Genomic DNA, 25940 nt, shown 5'->3' on the forward strand with positions numbered 1-25940 from the left:
TTTACTCGCTGCCATAGTAACAGGCCTCCTGCCAATCTTTCTGTTCCGGCTCCTTGTATTCATCTGTATGCGCATCTGGAGGGGCGTGGGGAGGGCGGAAATGGAAATCTCCCAGGAAACAGATGGTGGGTTCTGGAATGTCTTCCGATGAGGAAGCACGGGCTCCGTGGGTCTGCCGTGCCTGCTGGGGGAGTGGTATTAACAAGCAGTCACCTGTGGGGGTTGTCATTGCTCTTTCACATTCAAGGGGGGCTCTTAGTTCTGGGAGCAAAGGGGAGCTTTACGACCCTTAAATTAGAGCTGGAGGAGATGGTTGCTGAAAATCCTTCATAATCATTACCCTGGGGGGATGCGAAGCCAAGCCCCTTCCTTCCGGAATGTGGTTCTCACCTTGGTGTGCACCTGGGCGCTGGAAACAATTCTATTGCCCAAGATTTTTGAAATCCAGGCCAACTGAGGAGAAATCTCCGAGGGTGAGGCGCAGGCATCTAGTGTTTAGAGCTAGCTCCCTGGATGATTCCAGTGTGTGCGATGCCATCTTTGTCCTCGGACTTACCACATCCTGAGAGGAACCGGCCCCCAGATGTGACCGAGAATGACCTCCAAACGATATGCCTAAACGGGAGACCTCGGACACCAGTGGACTAAGGAGGAACAAGCCGTGTGGCTGAGCTGCACAGATTTGTGTTGACCTAGACACAGTCACTGACAGCCGGTGGCTTCAGGCCCATCAGCCAGGCCTGCCTTCCTGCTCTGTGGGCTCGTTCTGGAGATCTAGGTGCTGGCCGTTGGTATGGTGCAGGCATTCCTGGCTGAGCTCGTGGGGCAACAGAGTCCCTCCGATGCCCCTGCGTGGGAGAGTAGGCAAGCCCGTTCATGCTCTTGAGGCTTCTGCCTGCCTTGCAGCTGGAGCCACGGCGCGGGCCATCTGCTGCCCCTGCGCCCGCACCCTCAGCCGGCTGGCGTGTGCTCTGCCGCGGCCGTGGCATTGCTCTGCGCTGAGCTCACAGCCACGGGCCCCTGCTCCTCGGGTCTTTCTTTCCTCCCATTCTGCTCTGGGCTCCTTATTTTCATCACTGCCCTTAAAGAGCACATCTTAATGTTAGGTTTCCCGGGTCTCCAGACACTCAGTCCTGGTCACGTGGCCTTTGAAGGAGCAAGTTGCTCTCACTTCCTCCTCACCTCGTCCCGTGGGCTGCCTGACTCCAGGGCCGGGGTGCCCAGCCCTGACTCACAGACTCGTTCCCCCAATTCCCGAGAGACGAGCCGCCGCGGTGGCAGCCCGATGCCAGAGCACGGCCGCGAGGCTCTCCGTAACCACTGAGCCGCCCTGGCCTTGCACCATCCCGCAGCCGCGGGTGCGGAGCCGGCGAGGGAGTGCGCGGTGCTGCGGCGGAGGGTCGGGCCCTAACGCAGTGCCCGCTGGGCATCTGTTGTAAGAGCACTTGGCATTGATGGAGGGGAGCAGTCCTTCAAGCAAGACTCAGTCTGCCCTACAACACGTTGGTTTCTGAGCGCCTTTTCATTGCAAAATGAATCAGATAACAAAGTGTTTAATAAAAGAATACTTATTACCTAGAGGAAGCTAATAGCATTTTTCTGCATATTCATCCAGACTTCCTTTTTGTGTGTGCACATCATTAACGTCTTTCTTTGGAAGAGAATGTAGGTTGACTCACATGCTGACTTCTTTATTATTGAAGTATTTTCATGTCAGCATTTGAGGCTCCACCCCTGTGTGTTAATGGCTGCACAGGACTTGTCCCGTCAGTGGAAATAATGTATTGGACCGGTCTGTTAACGGACAGCTGCCTATGTGTCCCCTCGCTCCCTGTCCTGACAGCATCGCGGCCAGTGTTCCCATAGTTAAGTCCTGGGCCGTGGGCACATTCGGAGTGAATCCCTAGGAGTGACGGATTGAAGGCGCACACATTTTAAACTAATCTTTATTGGTACATTGCCCTCCAGAAGTTTACGTTTTTACCAGCGTAGGTGAGGGAAGAAACTGAAATTGCAATGTTCTCGTCAAAATATTGCCTCGAGCAGAAAAAACCCATGGCTTCTCCCTGTCCGAGGCCCAGCGAGCGCCCCCGCCGACTCCACCCCAAACGTAAATTCCATCTGAGCCTCCTTCCTGGCGTTAGTCCTGCTGTTAGCCCGACCCCAGCAGACCCCCTGCGCCTCCCCGAGCGGTGGGTGCCCGCCGTCAGGGTCTAGGGTGTGGGCTGGTCCGCGGTCCCTGACCCCCGTCGGGAGCACTGCCCCCCTGAGTCCCGGGAGCAGGGGGCCTCGGGCTCCAGCGGCGCCTGGCTCAGCTGCCTTTCCTGCTGACGCGCTGCGTCTGCTTCGTGGCTGCCTCCATGTTTTTAACCAGCAGGGACTGTCAGGCCCCACGGCTGCCGGTGGAGGGGGCTCCCGCCGTGAGCAGCTGGGAAATCCTGGTCTTCGGGAAGACACGCCGAGAGGCGTGTTTCCAGGTGGACATTCGGGGCCTTAAGAAATGGCTCCTCCCAGTGATGGTTGCAGGCCGGACTCCTCATGCTGCAGCACGGGCTCGGCTCCGGAGCCCCTGCCGCCGTCACCGGACTCCCATCGGCAGGGTCAGGGGTGCAGCGCCTCCTACAGCATCTCCCCCACCGACTGGTAGCATGCGTTCCTCACTGCCGTGCAGTTGGTCGTTTTTACAAAAGCCGGTTTCATTTCAGAGCGACTTGGGGATGACGTGTAGAGGCAGAGTGGTCCTGGACTTCAGTCTGGGCAGGGACTTCAGACAGGAGTCAGCAGGCCTGCCTCCTGCCCCGTGAGGAGAGGGACCGGGGTGGTGGCCTGTCTGTGCGCTGTGGGCTCGTAGGTCAGCTTCAGAGGCAGCTGCTGCGCTCCCACGCGGCTGTGAGGTCCAGAGAGGTGTTCTCGGTACAGGAAGGCTCGTGTCTCTGTGATTCTACCCTTCGATCCCACTTTAACCCTTGGGATCCAGTAAAATATTTTTTTGCATAGTAACCCTGCGGATAGTTGAAGCCAGCTATTGGGTTTCCTCCACGGCTTCTTTTGTAGACTGAATACCAGTCGTTTCAGTAATTAATAAGATCGAAAATTGATTTTACTTTTGTCTAGGGTGAATTTTCTTTTTTGTTAATCCTCCCTGAGGATATTTGTTTTAACATTGATTTTTAGAGAGAGTGGGAGAGAGGAAGAGAGAGAGAAAAACATGGATGTGAGAGAGTGTGAGAAACATTGATTGGTTGCCTCCCACACGTGCCCTGACAGAGGTTGAGGATTGAGCCTGCAACCGAGGTACGCGCCCTTGATGGGAATCGAACCCGGGACCCTTCAATCCCCGGGCTGACGTTCTAGCCACTGAGCCACACTGGCTAGGGCTAAACATTTTACTTCAGTGAGGAAAGTTGCAGTTGGCAGCCTGGATTGGTTGGATCACGAGCTTGCTGGGCGGACTGGTGAGTTTGCAGACCCCCTTCTGAATGCTGTGGAGGTTGGGACAGCCAGCTGACGTTTGCTAGGTTGGTGCCCTGCGTTCTGCCTGGGGGCCCACCCCACGGGGAGGTCCCTGTCTGTAACTCAGTGGCCTGCCATGGTTTTGTCCGGGTATGTGGGCTGCGTGGAGGGGGCCTTGCCCGCTTCCCTCCAGCCATGGCAGTGCGGAGCGGAAGGTGCCAGGTAGTGACCCAGTGGGCTGCTGGCCCCGGGGGCTCTCCTGGACGTGGCCGCGGGCGCCATGGCCCGAAGGCTCTGTCTGCACAGACGGGCTGGTGCGCTGGCCCCACCGTTAGTGACGAGGCCGGGCATGTGGGAGAAGCTGAGCTCCCTAGTGAGCAGGAAGTGTTTTACCCCGCCTTCATTCACCTCGCTTTTCGAACTTGGGGCTAGTTTGGAATGACAGAGAAATGAGTGTGTCTCTTCTAGTAGTTGATGATTTGACCTTGACATACCAAAGTCAGACAATGGGTTTTGATATTTTCCTAAGTTACATTCTTACTGGGTCGCTTTCCCCTTTTTAGACAGAAAGTATTTTACTTCCCAAGCTCTTCCTTCAAAAGAGGGTCTCCGTGTTTTATGCTGTAAATAGTTGAGTTGGAATTTAAAAAGACCAGAGGTAATGAGACACATTCCTTTTTAATAGCGCAAACGAAAACCAAGATGTGTGATTCGGGTAGCTAATGAGGGGACTAGGAGTAATCAGTCAGTTTGTTTTGTTCTTGTAACTCTTACTTATTTGGAGACTGTTCACCCACCTCATCACAAGGTAACCGGTGTGATACCAGGTCAAGAAATAGCATTTTTAATGACATGGAACCTTGCACTGCTGTTAGCAGTGCGGCGCCTGCGACGCTGACCACGTGTGAGATGCGGGAGAGTCACACCGCAGGAGGGGTGCGCAGTCGCAGCAGCACTCGCCTCAGACTCCCACCCAGTGGGTGTCAGCGTGAAGGTTTTTCTGTTGTTTTCGGGAAGTGTGTTTTCTCAGGCTGGCGCAGGTTCCCGTGGCATTTTTAAAATCCCGGGGGGCCGCCACGTGCAGGGGAAGGGAACAGCTTCTGTCTGACCCCGCACCCGTGCTCCGCGCAGCTCGGCTTCCCGGACGCACACGGACGTGGCCTGCAGTTTTCATCCGGCGCAGGCTGAGCCCCGGGAGGTGCGTTTCCCGAGGTCCCCCTGCACGGCGGGGTCTGTGCGGCACCCCCCAGGGTGCTGGGAGGGGTGTCCCCTCCTTCCGGGCCCTCGGGCCTCCTCCCGACGTCGCGTCCTCACTGGTCCTCCCGCATCAGGCCTTCCTGCAGGCCAGCTGCCCGCCTCACGCAGGCATCGCGTCGCTCAGAGCCCCGCCTCCACACTGTATATGTGTGTGTGTGTGTGTGTGTGTGTGTGTGTGTGTGTGTGTGTAGATTAAGTATGTAACAGTGGAACCCCGGGCCGTGTGTGTGTGTGTGTGTGTGTGTGTAAGTTAAATATGTAACAGTGGAACCCCGGGCCAGTGGGGCGTGCAGCAGTGACAGCAAACACAGCCGCCACATCGCTGTCCTTGTTGCAAGCCCTGCCACCTCGCAGCTGACCGCTCACTGCTGACTCGCTGGGACTCCTCTCTCCTGACGCAGCTCACACTCTGCCCCGCGGGTGCTGCGCTTCCTGGCTGCGAACCCTGTACCACGGGGCCCCCCGCCTCCCGCTGCCCCTCTCCGCGCCGAGGCCCGTGTCCTCAGCTCTCTGGGCCTCCCCATCGCCTCCCTGTCTGTGCTCCGAGCTTCCCTGCTGCGCTTCTCTCCTCCTCACGCCCCCTCCGCAGGGACCCCTGCTCCTGGGCGGCGGGGACCTGGGTGTAACTGATCCCGCCTGTTGTTCGGAGCTTAGGCTGCATCCCGAGGGGCCCCGCCCCCCCAGGAGCTGCGGCATCGCAGGCTCCCGTGTCCCAACCACACCCTCTGCGCCCCGTCCTCCGGTGCCCTCTGCCACCCGCTCCTCCTGTCCCATGACGTTAGCGGGGTTACCGGGACGGCATCGGCCCCGTGGCTGTGTGCCGTGCGGAGAGTCTCCTCCCTGGGTGACGGGATTTATGGCGGGACATTTCCTACTCTCAAACCTCCTGTCCTGACCTCCGCCCTGGGCCGCCTGCTCCTTCCTCGTGCGCCTCGCCCTCCGCGCCTCCCCTGCGTGCCGAGCCTGGTCGCTCGTCCTCTGCGGCTCCCTGTCAGCAGCGAACCGGCCTCCCAGCCGCCGTGCTCTCCCGCCAGCGCTGCCCGGGCGTCTGTGCCACCCCTCTCTCAGTGTGCGCTCCGTGCGGGCAGAGGGGGGGCCCCATCAGCCTCCTGGGGTTGCAGCCGCCCAGGTTTCTGTGGGGGAAAGCCTGCCCGCGGCTGTGGTTTTGGTGGGATGGGCTGTGTCCTGCCAAAAGGATGCTCGTCCCTGGAGCTGGAGTTGGGAGCCGTGGGACCCAGGCCGGACCGTGACTGGCGCTGCTCCATCCGGCCACGGCGCTCGGAAGAGCCCCCCCGAGCTCCTGCCTCCCGACCGGAGCTGCTCTGGCCCCTGAACTGCGAGGCGGCTGCGGCAGAGCTCCCTTCGCACCTGTGAGCTCCCGCTTTCTGTACAGTAAATGTCAGTCTCTCTCTCTCTCCTCTCTCTCTCTCTCTCTCTCTCCTGCTCTCTCCCGCTCTCTCCCTCTCCTCTTTTTTAATTTTAAGATAGCCCACGTTTCTGTTGCTTTGACCCCAAGGTTTCTCCCAATAGAGCTGTTCTGGTTAGAGCTGACAGACCTGTCGTTCCAGTTCTTACGTTGATTCTGTGTGTTTTTTCCTTCTTTTTAAAAACAAACGGAACAAAACAGCCGGAGACCGCTGCTGCGCTGAAGCGGACGATAGAAGCCCTGATGGACAGGGGCGCGGTCGTGAGGAACCTGGAGAACCTGGGGGAGCGGGCGCTTCCTTATCGGATCTCTGCCCACAGCCAGCGGCACAACAGAGGAGGGTGAGTCCTCGCTGAGCGGAGGAGCCGGGGCGGCTCCGGAAGGGCCTGCGCAGCGCCTCTGAGAAAGGACTGGTCCCGCCGCCCGGCGTGGGCAGCTGCGTGGCCGAGCAGAGGGCGCGGCAGGCGGGTGGGGGTGATGCCGGCCCGTCCCTGTGATCAGTACACACACAGGTCGGGCTGGGAGCAACGGGCGTGCAAGCTTCCGATTGCGGGAGAAGTCTCATTGTCACCCTCGGCACCGCTTTCCCCGGGCGTTTCCTTCCCTTTGGCCTTGAAGAGACCTCGTGAGCGGTGTGTCGTGCACGTGCTCAGTGCGTCCTTGTGGACATGCAGGTTGCAGACAACAAGCCCAGGTGTCCCGACCGCGCTGCGCCCAGCGCCCAGCCCCGGCACCTGCTCAGCCACGGGCACAGCTCCCGGTGAGGGACTTCTGTCACACAGCACAGGGTGTCCCAAAAAGTGCGTGCGCAGCTTGACAGCCGAGAGCTCCATCTCGGAAATGAGATGTATTTTAACAAACACTGCCTTGCTAATTACTCAGAGTGTGTATACATTTTTGGGACACCCTATATATAACCACTTCCTCAGCCATGCCAAGGACGTGAGTCTGTAGCAGAACAGTCCTGTGGAGAATTCTTTGAGCCCAGTTTGTTGAGTTGGTACGAAGCTCTCTAAGCCCTGGTTTCTGGTCGGAGGGAGGGCCTCTCGAACTGCTGGGCTCCCTGGAGTAGGGGTGGCGAAGGTGGAGGCAGTCGTTCATGCGATGGAGGGTCCGTGGGGCAGGCGGCGGCCGCTCACTGGGGCTTTCTCACTGCCGTTAACCCTGCCGAGCCGGGCCCCTGCACGCTCCCCTGGTGGCTGCACCTGTCTGCTGTGCTCTGCTTCTCCAGACCCTCCGCAGAGTGCCTGAGGCGTTGCTAGGCAACGTGCGTGCACAGTGGCTGTTCCTCTTGCACCGTCATAGTAACGGTGCGGATGGAGGTTGCGTGTAACGTTAAAAAAGCCTTAACCATGAAGGGGTTTGGTTTTCACAGCAAGGCTGCGTATGGATCCTTCTGCCTTTTCGTTTAAAGAGGAGAATGGCGAGCCGGGTTCTCTGGTGGAAGGCACTGACCGGGGAGTCAGGGTCCCCTCGTGTGCTTTCCGGGGTGTGCAGCCGGCGCTCTCCTCTGCCCTTTGGGGGAGGGCGCGGGGAGGGTCGGTGTGACCAGCACTCTCCCGGGTGGGTGGCGCTGCTGCGTCCGAGCACCGCACCCTGGGCAGCTGTGTCCACGTGCGCTGGGCGGGCTGGCGCTGCCTCCCTCGTGGGTCAGACAGATTCCGGTCCTGGAAAACCCCCGGGCCTGAGCCAGAGCCGAGAAGACAGCATCGCCGTCCCTGGTCCTGCGCGGGGCACGCGGCCCGAGCTCGCTTCACCTGAGCTTTCCTCCTGTCCTCCTCCGTTCAGGCTGCGCAGAAGCAGCGTTCTCAGGTGTGCGCTACACACAGACACGGGGCGGGGGGCGCCCCGAGGAGCCTCTGTAGACGCTGTTTTCGGGGTACATCAGTGTCTGGTGTTGTGGGAGGTACTGCTCCCCAGCGAGTGGTCTGTGAAGTGCTGGCTCCCCAGGCCGGCTAGGTGCGGTGTCTGCGTCAGGGCGGTGCGGTGTCTGCGTCAGGGAGGGGCGGTGTCTGCGTCGGGGCGGTGCGGTGTCTGCGTCGGGGAGGGGCGGTGTCTGCGTCAGGGAGGTGCGGTGTCTGCGTCAGGGAGGTGCGGGACCTCGCACGGTCTCACCGGCCCGGAGCCCGGCGCACAGTCAGCAGCTCTTCCTGAGCCGCCTGGCGGCCGTGCCTGGATTCTGGCGGGGCCCTGACCCCGTCCCGAGGCTGCTGTGTGGGAGCCGGTGTTGCGTGGCTGCTGCCTGAGCCCCGGTGCCCCGAGACTCTGCGTGTGCGCTGCGGCGCTGCGGGGAGAAGAGGTGTGCGCGGACTCCTGGGCCTCGGGCGGCTCCTGTGACGGTCGTGGTTGCTGATTCCAGTTTGCAGTTGCGTTGGGGGCTTCCCTACACGTGGCCGACCTGCCGGGCACCACCGGCCGAGAGGGCAGGACCCGCACAGGTTCGCCTGCCCCGCTCACAGCCAGGCGTCTGTCAGGGACGTCCCCTCATGTGGGGTGACTGCCTCTGCCGTTCCCCACCCCCCTGCTTCCCCGCATCACACCGCTGCCGCACACGTGCCACGCCGGCCGGAAGGGAAACCGGGGTGGGGAAGGGCTTCCGTGGAGAGACCCGCATGGGCTCAGCCACGGAGGGCGCGGCGGCCGCTGGAGGGGCACCTGCTGCCGCTGACTGCATCAGGCCCACGCGTGCAGCTTATGCCCAAAATAAAAACACAGTCGTTACAGTCCAGGAACATTCCAGAACATCTGTCTGTGAGTCTGTTGTTCGTCCTGGGAACCTGTTTTCCCGCTGGAACCACCTGATGGCTAGCGGCTCAGTCCCGGAGGTGACAGCGCACGTTTTCAGTGCCGCGCTCGCTCCAGCCGGCCCCGAGGGAGCCCGGCCAGGCCTCCTCCGTCAGGGACGGAGGCATCTCAGGCGTCACCTGACTGAAAACCGACAGACTGTTTCCAGGGAAGTCACTTCCCACGTCAGCTGTCCCCTGGTGCGGTGCGTTTAGGAACAGGGAGCAGTTGACTATTGGGCCAGGCTGGGGTGTGGGGGGCGGGCAGGCTGGGGTGCCGGGGGCGGGGGGAGGTGGGCCAGGCTGGGGTGTGGGGGGCGGGCAGTCTGGGGTGCCAGAAGTGGGGGGAGGTGGGCCAGGCTTGGGGTGTATGTGGGGGGCAGGCTGGGGTGCTGGGGGGAGGTGGGCCAGGCTGGGGTGCGGGCGGGGGGGGGGGGGGAGTCTTCTGCCCCTGCTGTCCAGGTGGAGGCCGGAGGCCGTGTCTGGAGACCACGGAGCAGGCCTCGGCGCGGGTTCTTAGGAGGCCTGGGTTCACTCCCTCTGCGTTTGCTTCGGCCTCAGGGGGCCCCTAGATCTCTCCGTGTGCCTTTGCGTGCCCTGCACTCATCCACCTGTGGCGGGCACGGGGGTGCGGAGGGAGACAGGGCCGGCGCACGGGCAGGAGGGGCGGTGGCAGCGGCGCTCATCTGGACGCAGGGTCTCAGCAGCAGTGGCTGCAGAAGCACCCGGTGCCTCCCGCTGCGCCTGCTGGTCCAGCTCTCCCTCCCCCCGATGGGCTGGCCCGAGACCCCGGAGGGCTGCTGCTGGGGGAGCAGAGGCCGTGGCCGCCCCGGCCGGCCTGCGTTGCCTGTAAGGATGCCCGGCTTGGCCCTGCCTGCTGGCGGCAGCGAAGCGGCTGACTTGGGAACACAAGCCCGGGAGGCTTTCCTCCCGGTCCGTCCCTCTCCTCATCCGCTCTGAAATGGGACTGGGTGTGAGCAGCCAAGACGTGCTGCACGCATGAGCGCCCTGTGGTCGCGGTGATGAAAGAGCTGGCTCTGGGGACCAGTGCGATCTGACTGACGCCTCCCCCGTGTGTGCAGCCCGCTCCGGAGAGCTGGCCCAGCCCCGCGGAGACGGACGCCCTGCTGTGGTCTTCCCAGCGGCCAGCGCCCCATGTTCCCGTGCATTCCCATGTGTTCCCATGTCCTGTGTGTTCCCATGTCCCATGCGTTCCCACGTTGCCATTCATTCCCATGTCTCATGCAATCCCATGTTCCCATGCATTCCCATGTGTTCCCATGTCCCATGCATTTCCATGTCCCATGTGTTCCCACGTTGCCATTCATTCCCATGTCTCACGCACTCCCATGTCCCGGGCATTTCCATGTCCTGTGCATTCCCATGTCCCATGCCTGCGGCAGCGTAGTCCGGCCTGCAGCCCGCCGTCCTGTGTGCAGGTTCCCGTGGGCTCGCAGGGCGGGCCGCGGCCGCCTGGGGCTGCTTTAGTGGCGGGGCCAGGTGTGCAGGAGCCTGCAGGGGCCGTGGCTGTCTGTGGGAGCCGGCAGATGGGAGAAGGCGCGGCCTTCCGTGCAGAGGCCTGGGTCTGAGGTGGGGCTCACTGCCGCGGGGGAGCTGGCTTCGGCGGGTCTGACCCACAGAGTCCAGGACTGGCACCCAGACAGTCTGTGTTCTGTCTCCAAAAGGCTCCAAGATGCTTTGGCTCCAAACCCCTCCCTCCCCTCCCCTCCCCCTCCCCTTCCCACCGCGAGCCACGGAGAGTTCAGTGGAAATTTCCACTTGTCTGCTGGGGGAAGGGAGGCTGTGAGTGAGTGTGTGACTGTTTGACAGACAAAGAACCCAACTCACACTCAGGCAGGCGCTTGCTCTGGAAACCTGTAAACAGCGTTGAGACAGTGAAGTGACAAAGCCAGCACCGCCTGGACGTGGGAGCTTTGCGGGGAGACCTCCCTCCCTCAGCACGGGGCGGGGAGCAGGGGCTTGTGACCGACCGGGGTCCGGGGTGAGGGCCCAGGGGAGAGGGCCGAAAGCACCGAGGCCGGCTCCGGAAGCCGCCCAGGGTGGGGTTCTCGGTGGCCCTCTCCACTTGGGGCTCATCAGTCCTGGGGAGCCAGTCTCCGGCCGTGGGGCCTCGGGAGGTGGGTAGGTTGTCAGTCATCGTGGCCCCAGGGGCAGCCCCGCCTATGAAACAGGGCCTGTCCTGCCCGCGGTGGGCACGGCATCTGGGGTGAGACGCGCCGGAGTCCGGAGCCCCGTCCTTCCCCCCGAACAGCCTCCTTCCTTCCGCCAGGGCCGAGGCGGTGCCGCCGGGAGCTCCGTCTTCTCCACAGGTTTCCCGCGTGGGTGCGGCGGCCGGGCCGGAACACACACGGGCAGCGCCCCTCAGTGCCCCGCCGGCGGGAGGCTGGGATGGGCCTGCGACCCGTGAGGGCGGGGGGCGGACAGCAGTGGGTCTTAGGGGAGCGGCTGTCGGGAGAGCTTGATGACTTGTTTCGATGGGAAGGCCAGCTTCGGGGGCGGCAGTTGCGGTAATTCTAGACTGTTCCCTGTGGGTCAGCCCGCCGAAGCCAGCTCCCCGGGTGAGGAGGGCGGCAGGAACGGGTCCGGGGGTGTGACTTGGGTTCTGTGTTGCAGCGATGAAGCACTTGGCGCGGCATGTGGTCGCGGGCCCTGGATCCTCCTTTCCGGGCGGAGGAAGGTGGGGCTGAGGGCTCCGCAGCCTCTGGAAACTCAGGCCCCTTTGGCCCCTGGCACAGCCGCTCATCTGCATTGCAGAGTGGTTTCTCCATGGCAACCCTCAGCAGCCTGCAGGGAGCGGTGTCAAGGGAGTTTCAAGGTCATTGCTTCACCCTGACTCCTGCGGTCTGTGCTGTCCTGGGAAGGCAGCGGGAGCTGCCGGACCCACCGCCCCAAGGTCCTCTCCAGGCCGCACTCTCCCTGTGAACAGGGAGATGCAGGCCGCGCTGGGCCCTCGTGTCTGCAATCTCGTGCCGCTCAGGCCGCCTGTAGTGGGAGCGCAGCAGCGGGGAGCGCTGTCCTGGCCGCGTCCCTCCTGTGCTGGGAGTGGGGGGCCAGGGGGGTGGCCCCTGCACGTGCCTCCATCTTGGCTCCGTCTGGGGTTTGCCATAGGAGGTGTGAGTGACCAGGCCCATTTGTCCCAGATACACGCGTGAGGACAGCGGACACACCGGCAGCCGCAGGGACGTGCGGCCTCCTGCGTGGGAAAGCCCGGTGGGCCCCTGGGGCAGGCGGGTTGTCCTGGACGTTTGTCCTGGACGTCTGCCTGCTTCTCTCCTGGTGGGGGGAGAGGACTGGGCTCCCGGGAGGAGGAGGGGGGCCGCCCGTGCGGTGTGACTGGACCTCCTCCCGGCGCGGTCGGTGGCGGGTCCTCTCTGGAAATTTCCGTGGTGTAATAGGCCACGGCAGTTCTGTTCCTTTGCCCACGGGAGCCCCGGGCCCAGGTGAGCAGGTGATAGGTGAAGGGACTGCCCGGCTGTGGTGTGGGCGCGGGCTCCTTGGCTGGCGGGCCTTGCCCTGTTTGGGGCTGGTTGCTGGCGGAGGGCCATGCCTGGTGGGGGGCAGGGGGGTTAAGTAAGAGAAGGCTGCAGGGCTGTGTAGTAACAGGAGCTTCCGAAGCCGAGCCTGGGATCCCCGGCCTTTTTCTAGGCCTTCTCTTCATTCCCGAGAAACCTCCAGAATGCGGGCTGCCGGGCACGGGCCGGGTTGACAGTGGGAACTGGGGTGTGGGGCTGCCTCGCACTCTGTGGCCCGGCAGACGGCCCCTAAGCAGCAGGAGGGTCGCAGGGCAGTGTCTGCAGGGTCCTGTCCAGCATTTACTGGCTGTGATTCTGTGACCCACGGCCCTGCTCTGCGGCACCCTGGCCATGGCCACTTCCAGCCGAGTGACCGGGACTAGCCATTGTAAGCTCAGGGCAGCGGCAGGGGAGACAGGGGAGACGTGGAAACTGCTGGAGCCGCAGCATCGCCGGGGAGAGGCCACTGGACCCCACTCCGCCTCCCCCCCCCCATCGGGCTGCTGAGGTAAAGGCACTGTGAACGCGGGCAAGTCCTGCGTGCCACCTTCCCTTTCGGTTCGTAGCTGAGAGTTTGGGTTTCTTGGCTTCTGGCTCCCATCTTGGCCGCCTCTGCCTGCTTCTCACACGTGTGACGCGCTGGGTGTGCCCTTAGCCGTGGTGAGGCCGTGTGTGGGAACCGGTTCCCATGGCTTCCGGATGGCGGCTGGGACGGATCTGTGGGCTGAGCTGGTTGTTGGCCACTGTGCACACACTTTCTCAGAGACCTGTGTCCTCCGGAGCTCGCCCCCCGCAGTGCCTCCGGTGGAGCTGGGCGGGGAGGAGGAGGGGGCTGCCCGCCTCCGCGGGGCATTCGAACAACTGGAATGCTTGGCGTTCAGAAGGGGGCTGAGCTCGGGGAGCAGGAGGCCCGTGGCTTCCCGAGGGCGGGGCTGGAGGCACGGAGGGTGCCTTGGGCACAGCCTGGATGGATCGGGCCCACGTAAGACCCCCCCTGGCTGCCTGTGTCTGTGGTGTTCACCAGCACCGCCTCACGGTCTGCACACAAAGGAGTGAGACTCTTCTAGAAACAGACAGAAGGCAGGGAAGGCCGGAGCGCAGGGAGGAAGCCTGCGTGTCCGGAGAAGCTGCCTGCTGCGGAAGGAAGTGCACGGCCACGTGGCAGCCGGGAGGCCACAGCTGTCCATGGTGGTTGGAGAGGACAGGGTCTGAGGCTGAGTGTGGGAATATGTGTAAGACAGGGAGAAAGGTGCTGGGCTGTGAGTGAGGACGGCCCTGACCTGGCCACCAGGCGGCGGCATTCTTTGGGGATGGGGAGTGGGGCAATGGCTGGGGTTGGCAAGGAGAAGATAGTTCAAGGTTGATCACACTTTTATTTCAGAGCCTTCCTCAGGGCAGGATCAATAATTAAACGTTGGGTGATTGTAACCCTGGTGCCCGCCACTGAAGTAGAAATAACCGGGTGGAGGAAGCCTGGGAGAGTTGGGACGAGCCGGGGTCTGATCTCAGAGCAAGCTCCAGTGGCGGTCTCGCCAGTGAGCATGTGCAAGGCGCTGCTTCAGGACGCTGCAGGCCAGGAGAGCGTCACACCAAGAAACTCTGGAGTCTTCATCAGCTTGATTGCTCCCTGTCACCGCCCGTCACCACCTGTCACCACCACACCTGCCCATGCAGCTTCTGCGTGCCATCTCTTAGTCAATATAGAAATACTAGAGGCCTGGTGTACGAAATTCGTGCATGGGTGGGGGATCCCCTCAGCCCAGCCTGCACCCTCTCCAATCCGGGACCTCCCTCTCACAATCCTGGACTGCTGGCTCCTAATCGCTCACCTGCCTGCCTGCCTGGTCGCCCCTAACTGCCTCCCCTGCTGGCCTGGTTGCCCCACACAGCCTGCTTGTTCAGTCGTTTGGTCATCCCTCACTAACCCCCCCGCCGGCCTGGTCATAGGCAGCCATCTTGTGAGGGTGTGAGGGTCAATTTGCATATTGCCTTCTTATTATATAGGATAACTGTCCCGTTTAATAGGGTTTGAAACAGGCCGTACCATGAAATCAGCCCAGTCAGGGTAGACGGGTCGTCCCCCTAAAGCTTCCTCCTGCCTCTGGTGACTCTCCCGAGTCCCTAGCAACCAACCACCAAGCTGCTTTCGTCCGGCAGCTTAGTTCCTGTTTTCTAGAATCTGACGTGGAGTCACACAACGTGTGCTCTCCGACTCCAGTTTCTTTTACTCGGTAGAATCACGATGAGGTTCTCAGGGGTCGTGTCCGTGGGGTCTCGCTATTCCTGAGTAGCAGGCCATCGATGGACACGCCCGTTGCCTATTGGGTTCCATGTGGATGGACGTCATGTGGCTTCCAGTTGGGGTTGTTAGCAGTAAAGCTGCTTTGAACATTCACGTACGAGTTGTTCTGTGGACACGCACTTGAACCTTTCCTGGGTGAGAACCTAGGAATGGAGGCTCCGTCGTCATGGCGGGCTGTGCTTAACTTTTCAAGAAAGCGCCAGACTGTTCCCCAAGCGGCTGTTTCATCTTGCGTTCCCGCTTGCAGGTGAGAGAGTGCGGGCCGCTCCGGTCCCACCGGCTCCCGGTGTGGTCAGTGCTGTTCGTGTTAACCGCGCTGGAGGGCGGCTGATGGTAGTGAGCATCTTTCTTGTGCTGCTTCTTCGGTGGATAACTTGGGTGAAAGGTTACTTCATGTCTTACACCCATTAAACATTTTTAATTAAAAATTTTAAGGTCTTTATATTCTAGAAACAAGTCCTTTATCAAACACGCGATTTACAGATCCCAGTCTGTGGCTTATCTTTTTGTTATCTTAACAGCATCTTTCAAAGAGCAGTTAAAAAAGACCAAGAGCAGTTTTTAATTTTGATGAAGTCTGACTGATCCCGTGTTTTCTTTTATGGGTTGTGCATTTGGTATCATGTCTAAGGAATCTTTGCCTACACCAAGGCCACAGGGGTTTTTCTTGTGTTCCTTTAACTTTCCTGGCTTTATGTTTTACGTGTAGATGCTGTCCGTTTGGGGTACCTGTGATCCCTCCTGAGCGGTGCTGAAGGCTGACGGTTCTGCGTGTGGAGAGGGAATTGCTGCGGTGCCACTGGTGGGAAGGGCGGTCCTCTGTCACTGTGCTGCCTCCCACCTCTGTCTAAAACATACCTGTACATGTATGGGTCTGCTATGGACGCCTCGCTCCATGTCCTATTGATGTGTGTGCCTGTATCCGAACACGTGCTACCTCGGTTCCCATCGCTTTAGAATTAGTCTTGAAATCAGGTAGTGTTAGGTTTGCACTCCATTCTTTAAAAGTTAGTTTGGCTGTTTTAGGTTCTTTGAATTTCCATAGGAACTTTAGAATCAGTTTGTCAGTTTCTAACAAAAGAATCTGCTGTGGTTTTGATTGGGGTTCTTTTGAATCTGTAGATCAGTTTGGGAGAATTGGCATCTAAATAAATTTGAATTTTCCTACCCATGGACACAGCGTACCTCTCCATTATGTAGGTTTTCTTTCATTTCTTCTCACAGCCGCTTGTAGTTTCTAGTGTACAGGCCTTGCTCATCTTTTGTCAGATTAATTCCTAAGTGTTTTATCTTAATTTCAAGGTCTGATTACTTGTTGCTAGGATATAGAAATACCATTGGTTTTATTTTTGGTATATTAACATTGTATCTTGTAAGCTTACTAAGTCAGTTATTAGTTCTAATATCTTTTTGTAAATTTCTTCAGATTTTTCTATGCCCAGTCATGACCTCTGCAGATGAAGACCGTTTTGCTTCCTGTTGACCAATCTGGGTGCCTTTTACTTCCTCTTCTCCTGCCTTATCGCGCTGGCAGACTTCAGTAAAATGGTGAAGTGGGGAGAGCAGGCTTCGTGTGTATTCCCGGTCTCAGGAGGAAAGCATTCAGACGTTCACCAGTTAGTCTGTTGTTAGTTGTCGTTTTTCAAGGAGGCTCTTTAGAAGGTCCTTGAAGGTCCTTTCTGTGGTTTGTGAGTTTTTATCGGGAATGGGTATGGGGTTTTGTTAATGCTCATCAGTAGGACAGGATTTAGCATTGTCTTGCGGCAGCCGGTACAGAGGCATGCGCACTCTAAAGCAGGGGTGGCCCTGCCGAGCTGTGAGCTGTGTCTGGGCATCTGTGCTGGACCCGGACCTGCTGCTGATTTTGTGTATCCGTACGGCCCGAGAGCGCTCGTCTGGGAGTCACACTCAGCATAGCACGGGTGTAATGAAGAGTTTGACTGTGGGAATGAAATGAAACATTGTATGTACATTAAATTTTGGGTCTGGGAACGTTAAAAATCTTTTTCATATAAATTAATAATAATTGCTTCTTCACTTGGTCCATTTCGGCTTCCGAAAGACTTCATGGGCGTGGTCTACTTTTGGGTAGCAAGGAAAAGCTGTTGGTTCATTTTCATTATCTCAAGGTATTTTCACATTTCATTTCTCTTTTAATTTCTTCTTTGACCCATTGGTTGTTCAGTAGCATGTTATTTAATCTCCACATATTTATGAATAGTCCAGATTTTCTTGTGTAATTAATTTCTAGTTTCATACCATTGTAGTCAGAAAAGATGCTTGGCATTATTTTAATTTTTTAAAATTTATTAAGACTTGTTTTGTGCCCTAGCCAGTTTGGCTTCAGTGGAGAAAGCATTGGCCTGCGAACTGAAGGGTCCCGGGTTCAATTCCAGTCAAGGGCACATGCCTGGGTTGCAGGCTTGATCCCCTGTAGGGGGCGTGCAGGAGGCAGCTGATCAGTGATTCTCTCTCATCATTGATGTTTCAATCTCTCCCTCTCCCTTCCTCTCTGAAATGAATAAAAATAAAAAATTAAATTAAAAAAGACTTGTTTTGTGGCTTAACATATGATATAACCAAAAAATATTCCACGTACACTTAACTAGAATGTGTGTTTTGTTGCTTTTGGCTGTTACGTCCTTTGTATATCTGTTAAGTCCATCTGGTGTCATGTGTCATTTAAGGCAGATGTTTCCTTACTGGTTTTTGGTCTGCATGTTCAATACATTGATAAGTGGGGCATTAAAATCCCTTACTTGTATTGCTGTCTGTTTCTGCCTTTAGGTCTTTGAATGTTTGCTTTACATATGTAGATAATCCTATGTTGGGTGCATACATGTTTACAAGTGTTACATTCTCTTGGCGGATTAACCCCTTTATTATTATGTAATGCCCTTCTCTGTCATAAGTATAGCTATCTTAGCTTTTTAGTTTGTTTCCATTTGCATGGAACACCTTGTTCCATCCCACCACCACTTCAGCCTGCGTGTGTCCCTACATCTAAAGGGAGTTTCTTGTAGGCAGCATATAAATGGGTTTTATTTTTTATCCATTCAGCTACTCTGTGTCTTTGACTGGCGAACTTTGTCCATTTACATTTAAAGTAGTTGTTGATGGGTAAGTACTGATGGCCCTTTTGTTAATGGTTTGCGGGCTGTTTGTAGTTGCCCTGTTCCTTCCCTTGCTCTCTTCCTTTGTGGTTGATGACTAGTTAGTGGTTTACTTACGTTCCTCCTCTTTCTCTGTGTATTTACTGTCGGCTTTTGCTTGGTGGTTATCATGAGGCTTCATGTTACAGCTACATCCAGAACCATCCATTTTAGGTTGCTAACTACTTGTTTGCTCCCATTCCACAGCTCAGCATTTTTACTCTCCCCACGTTTTATGCCACACTTTACAGCTTTTACCTTGTATGTCCCTTAGCTAATTATCATAACCACAGTTATTTTTACTGTTTCTGCCTTTAACCTTCTTTAGCTTTATAAGTGATAAATCTACTACCTTTATTATATACCCACCTTTCCAGTGAGATGTATTATATTTCACGTGTTTTCTTGTTATTAATTATCACTCTTACTTTTCAGCCGAAATAAGTCCCTTTCTTGTAAGGCAGGTTTAGTAATGATGAACTCCTTTAGTTTTTGGTTATCTGGAAAACCATTTCTCCTACAATCTGAATGGTAACTTTGCCATAAAGTATTCTTTTTCTTCTTTTTAAATCCTCAACTGAGGATATGTTTTACTGATTTTTTATTTTTTTATTGTTAGAGGAAAGAGGGAGGGAGGGAGAGAGAGAGAGAGAGAGAGAGAGAGAGAAGAGAGAGAGAGAGAGAGAAACATCCATCGGTTGCCTCCTGTACATGCCCTAGCCAGGGATCACACCCACAACCTGGGCATGTCTCCTGACCGGGAATCAAACCAGCAACCTTTCGGTGCATAGGATGGCGCCCCAGCCAACTGAGCCCCACCGGCCGGTGGTGCGTGCAGTATTCTTGGCCAGAAGCTTTTCTTTCTGCATTTTGCCTATATTGTGGCACTCCCTTCTGGCTGCAAAATTTCTGCTGAAGAAGGCTGCAGGTAGTCTTATGGGGTTCCCTTGTATGTAACAAGTTGTTTTTCCCTTGCTGCTTTTAATATTCTCTCCTTGCCTCTAACTTTAGTCATTTCAGTTGTAATGTGTCTTGGTGTGGGTCTCTGTGGGCTCTTACTTGGAACTCTCTGGGCTTCCAGGATCTGGATGTTTGTTTCCTTCCCCACAACGGGGAGGTAATTTTTTTGTTCTTGGTCAGTTTTGAATGTGCACTTGTCTTATACAAGTCCCAGGCCGGTCTTCATCTTTTTCCTTGTTTGTGAAGTGTAGCTGATGGTCTCACTATGTCTCTTCGGTGCATTAAGTCACTTGTAAAATCATTTGGAAAATTAGAAGAATACCTAATAGATGTTTAAACACCAGCTAATGGTTTGTTGAAAAGTTCAGTCTTGTTGAACAGCATATTCTGTTTGCCCCATAACCTCACCGTACTCTCTACTGTTTCCCACTGTATGTGATGTCACAAGGCTTTTTGCTACCCTAAAGTTTGTTTGGACCCCAATTTTCACAACAGGGCAATGGGGAAGGACACGGGGACAGGGAGGCTGGGCGTGCCAGCACACGTGTTTAGCTGGTCGGCTGTAGGATGCATCTGTGTGTAGCCGATGCCTTGGTAGCTGGCAGTATGCGTCTGTGTAGGTGATGTCTTTACCTGGGAGGGGCAGAATGAAGGCATTGACCCAAAGAGTGGGAGTGTTATATTTCAGAATGCAGGAATTCACGAATTTCTGTTTTATTGCAGGTACTTCTTGGTGGATTTTTATGCACCAACAACAACTGTTGAAAGCATGATGGAGCACTTGTCTCGAGATATTGATGTCATCAGACCGAATATTGTAAAACACCCTCTGACCCAGGAAGTAAAGGCGTGTGAAGGGATTGTCCCGGTCCCACTTGAAGAAAAACTGTATTCCACAAAGAAGAGGAAGTGAGGATTCTCCTCGCCTTCTATTCACCTCTCTCACTTCTGAGCATCATGGATGATAATTTACAAGCCTGACCTTTACATGAAAGTGTGTCAGGTGCCATGTGAGGGTCTGGGTGTTGTTAGCTCCTGACCCCCTTTGCTGGGAGAGGTGGGGGAATGGCTTGCTTGGAGCCACTGTCCCAGTCAAATACATCGTTCTTGATTTTGTTACATTAAATGTAATATTTTTGCCCTACAACACTTAACACCATTTTGAAGAACAAAACTTACAAAACTATCTGGGATTGTGAGCTAATCATTCATACTGTATAACCATGCAAAATAAAATATTCAGATTGTAAAGTCATGCGGTGTTGTGTAACGTTTGATCTGAGTAATAAACAGGGTCACGTGTGGGTGTGGGCAAGGCTTTTTCTCTGCCTCCTGTTAACTGTAGGGACTCTGAGGAGCAGGGAGCCAGCGCCAGCCCGGTGCCCGCCCCCTGTTAACCCTGGGGACACCGGGGCAGCGCCAGCCCGGTGCCCGCCCCCTGTTAACCCTGGGGACACCGGGGGGGGGGGGGCAGCGCCAGCCCGGTGCCCGCCCCCTGTTAACCCTGGGGACACCGGGGGGGCCAGCGCCAGCCCGGTGCCCGCCCCCTGTTAACTGTGGGGACACCGGGGGGCCAGCGCCAGCCCGGGTGCCCGCCCCCTGTTAACCCTGGGGACACCGGGGGGGGGGGGGCCAGCGCCAGCCCGGTGCCCGCCCCCTGTTAACCGTGGGGACACCGGGGGGCCAGCGCCATCCCAGTGCCCGCCCCCTGTTAACTGTGGGGACACCGGGGGGCCAGCACCAGCCCAGGTGCCCACCTCCTGTTAACCGTGGGGACACCGGGGGGGGCAGCGCCAGCCCGGTGCCCGCCCCCTGTTAACCCTGGGGACACCGGGGGGCCAGCGCCAGCCCGGTGCCCGCCCCCTGTTAACCCTGGGGACACCGGGGGGCCAGCGCCAGCCCGGTGCCCGCCCCCTGTTAACCCTGGGGACACCGGGGGGCCAGCGCCAGCCCGGTGCCCGCCTCCTGTTAACCGTGGGGACACCGGGGAGCCAGCGCCAGCCCTGGCGCCCACCTCCTGTTAACCGTGGGGACACCGGGGGGCCAGCGCCAGCCCGGTGCCCGCCTCCTGTTAACCGTGGGGACACCGGGGGGCCAGCGCCAGCCCGGTGCCCGCCTCCTGTTAACCGTGGGGACACTGTGGGGCCAGCGCCAGCCCGGTGCCCGCCCCCTGCTGCTGCAGGCGGCCTGGATCAGCTGTTGCTTTGCTCCCTCTTCAGGGCCCGGATCAGCTTCACTCCTGCAGAGGCAGACGCTGCCACTCTGAAGAGCAGGCCGGGGAGAGGATCTTAGCACTGAGGACGGAAGTAGGGGAGAGAGGGAGGTCATCCGGGAGATGGCGGCTCCCTGTTTCCTGAGGAGCTTCCTGGCGGCGCGGGCCCTCGGCCAGGGCTCTCGAGGGGACACTCACCACCACAGTTTGGTCCTGCGTGCGTTCACCCAGCGCTGCCGCCTCTGAGAGGAGCGGGCAGACAGAATGTGGGTGGGGGGGTTGCTGATGGGGCCAGGAGGACATGGGGGGGGGTTGCTGATGGGGCCAGGAGGATGTAGTGGGGAGTTGCTGATGGGGCCAGGAGGACGTGGGGGGGGTTGCTGATGGGTCCAGGAGGACGTGGGGTGGGAGGGTTGCTGATGGGGCCAGGAGGACGTGGGGGGGGGTTGCTAATGGGGCCAGGAGGACGTGGGGGGGGTTGCTGATGGGTCCAGGAGGACGTGGGGTGGGAGGGTTGCTGATGGGCCAGGAGGACGTGGGGGGGGGTTGCTGATGGGGCCAGGAGGACGTGGGGGGTTGCTGATGGGGCCAGGAGGATGTAGTGGGGGGTTGCTGATGGGGCCAGGAGGATGTGGGGGGGGTTGATGATGGGGCCAGGAGGACGTGGGGGGCGGGTTGCTGATGGGTCCAGGAGGACGTGGGGAGGTTGCTGATGGGGCCAGGAGGATGTAGTGGGGGGGTTGCTGATGGGGCCAGGAGGATGTGGGGGGGGGTTGATGATGGGGCCAGGAGGACGTGGGGGGGGTTGCTGATGGGGCCAGGAGGATGTGGGGGGGGTTGATGATGGGGCCAGGAGGACGTGGGGGGGGTTGCTGATGGGGCCAGGAGGATGTGGGGGGGGGTTGATGATGGGGCCAGGAGGACGTGGGGGGCAGGTTGCTGATGGGTCCAGGAGGACGTGGGGGGGTTGCTGATGGGGCCAGGAGGATGTGGGGGGTGGTTGCTGATGGGGCCAGGAGGATGTGGGGGGGGTTGATGATGGGGCCAGGAGGACGTGGGGGGGGGGTTGCTGATGGGGCCAGGAGGATGTAGTGGGGGGGTTGCTGATGGGGCCAGGAGGACGTGGGGGGGGTTGATGATGGGGCCAGGAGGATGTGGGGGGGGTTGATGATGGGGCCAGGAGGACGTGGGGGGCGGGTTGCTGATGGGGCCAGGAGGACGTAGTGGGGGGTTGCTGATGGGGCCAGGAGGATGTAGTGGGGGGTTGCTGATGGGGCCAGGAGGATGTGGGGGGGGTTGCTGATGGGGCCAGGAGGATGTAGTGGGGGGTTGCTGATGGGGCCAGGAGGAGCAGGCAGCAGGAGCCTGGGCATGGCGCACGGCTGACCTCACCATCGGCCTCACCGTTGGGCTCCAGCCTCGGGAGCACGCGGCTGGGGGCGAGGTAACGGCCGAGGAACCGATAATTCGGTGAGTGTACAGCACCCCCGCTCACGGCTCCTGGGTATCGCAGGGTTTCTGACGCTCTCCAGTCAGTCCGTCGTCATTGCCCTTAGTCAGCAAAGGGCTCTTCACGGAGCAGAGCCGCCGGGAACTGTCGAAGGCCGACCCGCCAGGTGAGCAGGCAGGACCCACTTCGTGTGCCTCTTCCGCTTCCTCTCCGCAGGTCTGAGTGACGAGAAGAAGGAAGGCGCTTAACGTGGACAGCAGGACGCTGAGGACACCGCCGTGCGTGCGCTCCCGTCGCTCCTCGCTGGAGGAGCTGGTGGGTCAGCCCATCTGGTGGAGCGGACACGTAGCCGCGATCGTCCTCCCTGCGCTGCCCCGCTCCGCCTCTGGCCCGGACCCTCTCATCGGTTGACCAACTAGAAACATTCGGCTTTTCGAAAAACCCAGGCATACGTGGAAGCACAGAAGGTACCAGGACAAAACTGAGGGGCTTCCCCTGGATCGAGCAGACGGTATTTTTTGCTGTTTTCCTTCAGATTTGTAAAGAATCCTCACCTGAGGATATGTTTTTATTGATTTTCAGAGAGGAAGGAAAGAGAAACATCGACGTGAGAAACGTTCGTCGCTGCCTCTTGTTCGCACCCGACCAGGGATTGAACCCGCACCCAGGTATGTGCCCCGACGGAATCGAACCCACCCCAAATCGTGACGCCACCCCAGACGCCTCACTTTCACCTCCACCCCATCCAGGCCCCTCTGCAAATCCCGTTTCCTCGCCTTCGAAAGGGGTCTGAGAAGTGTAATGCTGGGCGTTGTTTCCTTTTCTGTTAATATCACTGCTGGTTTCTTAAAACAGTGACCAGGTGTGAGCAAGACAACACGAGAAACAGCCTGCAGGGCCGTCATGGTGCTATCTCCCCTGCGCGGGGAGCCAGGCCGGCGTTTGTGGGAGAGCCCCCGGAGCCGGGCCTGGCGGGGAGGGGGCTCTGACGCTCGTCCTGGCCCGGGAGACCCCAGAGGCGCAGCGAAGCGCCGCTAATAGAATTAAGGAGACGATGAAGACGGCGACACTTTGGATTGCTCAGCCTAAGAGGAATCGTGGCCTCGAAGTGCCGTAAGTAAGGTTTTTAGGGGAAGACACTGATGGATGGCGAACCATTTTCACAGAAAAGGAGGGGAAACGGCCTTAAACTGGTTAAGAGCTCCTGGAAGCGATCCTTGCCGGCTGGCCTGGGCTCGCTCAGTCCTGGCAGGGCTAAACACAGGACACGCCATCTGTCCTGGGAAGTCCAGGGGGACTTTCCGGAAGGTTCCGTGACGTTCCTATCCCATGAGGTCTTGATGAAGGTGTAGACTCACCTCATTCACTCCTGACCGGCCTCTCCTGGGGCTGAGTGTCTGGGTTCTGGGCCGGACGGCCTGGGAGCGGCGGCCATCTGGCGGGAGGCCTGCCGGGGCCACTGCCGCCGAGTCCCGCTGAGACGCCTGCGCTCCGCCCGGCCGCCGGCGCCCAATGGAGTGGGAGTGATGCACTCGGGCCGCCTTGCTTCGCTGAAGTGCAAGGAGGGGTGAGATGACTAGCTTAGAATTCCTCTCTTCAGGGATTGTCCAGAAAAACGATCCAAAATGTGAAAATAAGGCCGGAGGGCGTGTCCCCCAGGTTCCCCTGAGGCGGTGTCCCCCTGATCCTCGGGAGAGCGTGCCTACCCGCAGTGGGCCATTTGCTGGTTGCTAAACCCAGACACGGAGAGCTGCACCTGCCTGCATTTCTGTCCCTTTGGAAAAGGAACCACAAAGGCCGGGCTTCCGGTCCCAGGCAGGCCCTGGGCCGCTTCTGTCTCTAACAAATCGTCCAGCAGTCGCGCTCACATTTTTAAATGCCAGTGAAGTCCACATGCGCTCTCTGAACCGCCTTCCCTACCCTCCCGGCTGGCTCAGTGATGAGTTACATCCATGTTGGACACGTGCTCACTTCATGTTTGTGTGAGAGAGGCGGGTTTAACTTTGGGAGTGAACACGGACGGGAAGGAGGACGGGCCAGCGCCACGCATCCACCGAAGTCCTTTTCTCCCGTGATCGGTGGTTCTCCGCAGGCGGCCGTGCCCGCCGCCGAACAGGGAGGTTGGACTTCTGAGTGGACACGCTGTTCCCTTTGCTGGTCAGACCAGCTCAAGACCTTCCGCAGCCCTGGTCACGGCCACTGGTCTTTGCTCTCTTCGGCCTGGAGAGAGGCCAAGGGAAACCTCTCTCCTTGGAACCAAGGATGTTCCTTCCTCCCTCGAGCAGGCGGAGCTTGTGGCACGTTCTAAATTCTTGACTTTGAATCCACATTTCTTCCGGTTTTCTCACCCTAAACCCAACCCGATCCCTAACCCTTATAGAGACAGAAGTCCCTGCCCCAGGCCCCCGATTGGCCTGTCTGTATGCAAATGAGGACTCCAAATCCTCACAGTTTGATTGGTCCAAAAGGACTGTCTTGATTGGTCAGAATGGAGCTGCTCTGATTGGTTGATGAAGATGTCGATGAGGCTCTAGCTCTGCAGCTCCGATCGGAGGGGGGAAGCCTCAGTTCCCTTGGTTGAAACAGGATTCCAGGAACTCCTCTAGAAGGGCTGCTCAGATGGCAAGCAGGCAGCCAGTCCTCCTCCCCTGCAGTCCTGGTGGCCAGCGCCTGGCTCTGCCAGCCCTGGTGGACGAGCACCTGTAACAGATGTAAAACCCAGAATTCGTTTGCTAGATTTCGATTTTGCATCCTAAAGCTGACAGTGCTCAAGACCAGAGAGGAAGCCAATTCACAGAATTCACATTTGGCCCATTTCAAGCTCCAGGAGACTGGCTTCCTGGGAACACTTTTCCTTTGAACAGCCTCCCACGCTGATAAGCCTGGCTCTTCCTGCTGGGCCTCGGGTGCTCCCGCCAAGGCAGGCCCATCAGGTGCGGAGATGCTATCTCCCCGCCCGGCCTACCAGCCGCTGGTTTTGTTGCCTTTGTTTTCAGGTGAAAGGAAAGCAAGTTTAAAAACCACCTTAGAAGTAGCTCTGAGGAGCAACCGGACTAATGAGCCCCCCTCGAGGTTCCTGCTGTGTAGTGTGTTCACTAAGATCCGCCCACACCTCAGTTCCAGAGTTGCGATCGCTGCTCAAAGGCTGCCTTCCCGGCAGGGCAGGACTCGGTCCCAGGGAATCAGAATTTTCAGTGATTTGTTTAGCTCCTCTCCCTACATTCACACATTCAAGACGGCCGGCACTGAACTGGACGGAAAGCATATCAAATCCGGCTCCGTCTCGAACGCGTTAAATGCGCTCACTGCCCCTTCAGTCTAAAGGCCCACAGGTGTATGACGTCAGCTCTCCGTGGCTCAGTTTCTCCAGATCATGGTCAGCGTGATCTGTCAGGTTCAAGGAGAGCTGTTG

The 25940-nt window shown here is 58.1% G+C and overlaps 1 protein-coding gene across 1 annotated transcript in view; it reads left to right on the top strand.

Annotated features, from left to right (window-relative positions):
• The window catches only part of MRPS6 (mitochondrial ribosomal protein S6), a 55732-nt gene extending 35611 nt beyond the window's left edge, over nt 1-20121 (top strand). Inside the window, exons 2-3 of the mRNA XM_054713513.1 lie at nt 6338-6477; nt 19590-20121. Coding sequence (XP_054569488.1) covers nt 6338-6477; nt 19590-19779 — 330 coding nt within the window. The 3' untranslated portion in view covers nt 19780-20121. The remainder of the gene's footprint in view (nt 1-6337; nt 6478-19589) is intronic.
• The last annotated feature ends 5819 nt before the right edge of the window (nt 20122-25940 follow it).

Source organism: Eptesicus fuscus, chromosome 3, assembly GCF_027574615.1.
Source record: "Eptesicus fuscus isolate TK198812 chromosome 3, DD_ASM_mEF_20220401, whole genome shotgun sequence".
NCBI lineage: Eukaryota > Metazoa > Chordata > Mammalia > Chiroptera > Vespertilionidae > Eptesicus > Eptesicus fuscus.